This window comes from Cyprinodon variegatus, unplaced genomic scaffold (assembly GCF_000732505.1).
Source record: "Cyprinodon variegatus isolate N-32 unplaced genomic scaffold, C_variegatus-1.0 Scaffold442, whole genome shotgun sequence".
Taxonomy (NCBI): Eukaryota; Metazoa; Chordata; class Actinopteri; order Cyprinodontiformes; family Cyprinodontidae; genus Cyprinodon; species Cyprinodon variegatus.
In genome coordinates, this window is record NW_015150895.1 from 666,575 (window position 1) to 669,766 (window position 3,192).

Below are 3,192 nucleotides of genomic sequence, written 5' to 3' on the forward strand. Positions count from 1 at the left end.
AACATGCTAATGTCTGCTGCTGATATGCTGTTTACTGTCCCACAGCAGGGAAATCTGGGGATGACAGAGAGGAGAAACAAGATATCAGGGAAACTGAATAACATGATGACTACAAAAAGGTTTCATTTACAGGAGATAATGTTGGTAAAAAAGCTAACTTACTCTTATAGGGGGAAAAAAAACAAAGAATACAATAAACACAACGGCAAAGAAGGCAAACCCTTCCTGAGCTGCTAAGTTAGTAAGTTAGTTAGTTATATTCTCGATCTGATCAAGAGTCAGTAAAACCAGTTGATTTTTCTAAGGGCTGAAAAGGGTCCCCGGTCCCCACTTTGGACACACTTTGGACTGAATTGAAGTCAGTAAGAGGTTGGGTGCATCCTTTCTGAACTCTGATTTGACAGAAAGCTGTAAGTCTAAAGGCAGCCAGAGACGCACAGTGAAAGGAGACAGAAATCACTCTGGACATGAAGCTGGTGTAAATCTAACAAGCTTCATATATTTTCACAGGGTTGGACTCCACTGGTGATTTAATGACATCATCACCTTGGAATCTGATAAAATAAATTAATAAATTAGTGTTACATACCGATACCAGTGTCAGCCGGGGCCCCGATCCAGCACTAAAATGGTGGTATCGGTATCGGCGAGTACCAACAAATAGGGCAAAGATACCATTTTGAAAAGTTTATTCAACTATTGTCACCCATTCCAGGAAGGCAATGAAAAGTTCTACTGGTTTCATTTGTATTAGTCTTTTTCCTGCTTCTCAAAGGTAGGCAGCAGCTTGATAAAGCTATGATGGCAATTATTTTACATCCAAGTAGTTTGCAGTTCTTCATATATACACACACACATCAATTTCTAACAGATGGTATCAGTATTGGCCAATACTGCACAGCCAGGTATCAAATATTGGCATCAGGGCCAAAAAATGGCATCAGCGCAACACTAAAATAAATGAATGAATGAATCTCACTGTTTGTAAAAGGTCTGAGAGTTCTGGTTGGTGAGTCCAGACTTTCTTTCCGTGGGTCAAACTCTTCTCTCTCTGTCTTCAGGCAACATCACTAAGGAGGATGAGAGCTTCTGTAGGACTATGATGTCTTACTGGGNCTTTCTTTCCGTGGGTCAAACTCTTCTCTCTCTGTCTTCAGGCAACATCACTAAGGAGGATGAGAGCTTCTGTAGGACTATGATGTCTTACTGGGGAAACTTCATCAAAACTGGGTAAGGAGTGAAACATGAGCAGATGTGGGTAGCCATGGTAACTAGTTAGTTTTACATCAGTAAGTTATTTAAATCAGTTTTTCTCATGTGATATTAGGAAGTTACTTCACTGACTGAAGATCAAAGATGTTTGAACCTTTAATGTTAAAGAGAGACTGGGTTGGGGTGTCAAGGGGGTCTCCCTGTATTCTGGATCTCTCTGTGCTTAGCTAAGGGCATCGATCTCCTCTGCGGATTTACAATCTTTTTATATCGGTGGATATTAAAATAACGTGTTCCATGAAACCACTGAGCTGCAGAGGTGGTTCTGACCTGTTGCCAGATTGATTTCTCCCTTTGATGCAGAGTCCTTCCTGTAAGGAACGATATTTTTAAAGCTCCAAATATCATTTGAGTAGTTTTAAGGTTTACCCAATCTTTTCATTTAAATGAATGATTTTTTTAATACAAATAATGATATGGACACTGTGATAGAGTGGGGACCCTGGGTGTTATTTGCTGATCTGACAGCAGGGACTCCGATCAGAGAGTATAAGCAAGGAGAGACTTTTATGCAAAAATTAATGATGAACTGGATAATAACAAGGTGTGTGGGTGTGTGTGGTATTTTAGGCATGAACGCACACAAGACTGATCCACATTACGAACAACCTGCATTAACTACAGAGAAGACTTGATTCCTAGGAAGTGACGTGATGTCCTGAATCATCTAAATAAGAGCGCTTTATACTTATCAAATAATTCTTCTATAAAACTAGGCACAAATAGCACACTTTCCTGCAGACACAATAATGATATGACATCAGAGACATAACCAGAGCCCTCTGGTTGAGAGCAGGACCAGCACACTTCATAAAGGCTGGTTCTAACATTAGGTTCAGAAGACAACTTCTCATTATTATTGTCGTATGAAAAAAAAATAACTTTGCAATCCAGTTAAATAAAGGAGATTAATGGATTTCATTGGGTCTACACTTTATTTATGTCTTGCAAAGAAATGAGAACAAGACAATCTTAGCATTCACAGCTTGAAGTTCTGCTCTCTTCTGCCTAGACAGGGTTTTTTCACCGACTTAAAGTCTGCACAGACCTGTGGAGGTCTCCACAAACAATTTAGTTCATGCAAATTACAGACAGCTGCAGAACAATAAAAGTTTATGAATAAACATTGAAGAGTCTGGTCTGTTATGGGAGGCATTGCTTTCTGATAGTAAATCAACTCCTCTCAGACACTGTGGACTTGCAGATGGGAAAGAGTTAAAATGTGCAAATGCAAGCATCAAAATGAGCAGTTTAATGACAATATGATCATTACCCACCTTCCTGCTTTAATTTTTATTTGTGCATTTCATTTCCATTAGTCTTTAAAACACACAGATTTATGGAGAGTTTAGTAATTATAGATTATTTTCAAATGTAATCAGACGTTATGATCAGTCGTTGCTCCAGTAGCCTTTAGATAAAATTCTATTTCTTACTGAGTCATTTTTATGAATCATTCACTTAATTTTGTAAAAATGTCAGAATTATATTATTCTAATAACCACATTAACCTCTGCTGAACGTAAACATTTAAATACATCAAACGCTCTGAGGCTGCAGATATATCTGCATGTTTTATAAGTGAGGGGGTGGGAGATGTCCCCTTCAGTTCCAACAGGCTCATGAATGTCCATCAGTTTCATGGCACATACTGTCATGATCTTTTCTAAAGGTCTGACCCAAAATGCAGAAGACCAAACAGAGAGACCAGGGAAAAGTTTAACAGGTTTATTTGGAATATTGAGATGAGTCCAGTGCTGCTCTGAACACCGTCAAACCGGAACTGGAAAGTGAGGGGAAGACACTGCGGTTAGTTCATGCTCAGTGGGAAATTAGATTCTTTGGCTTGAATTGGAGGAATAGGTTGCAGACTCACTTCTCCAGAAAAAGGTGTCCTTTATGGAATCCAGTCTGTGTGGA

General features: G+C 39.0%; 1 protein-coding gene across 2 annotated transcripts in view; it reads left to right on the forward strand.

Moving 5' to 3' along the window:
- LOC107093711 (carboxylesterase 5A-like) overlaps positions 1-3,192 on the forward strand; it is a 40,895-nt gene that overhangs the window by 35,387 nt on the left and 2,316 nt on the right. For both annotated transcript variants that reach the window (XM_015388920.1, XM_015388921.1), the window contains exon 12: positions 1,158-1,230. In XM_015388920.1, coding sequence (XP_015244406.1) covers positions 1,158-1,230 — 73 coding nt within the window. The remainder of the gene's footprint in view (positions 1-1,157; positions 1,231-3,192) is intronic.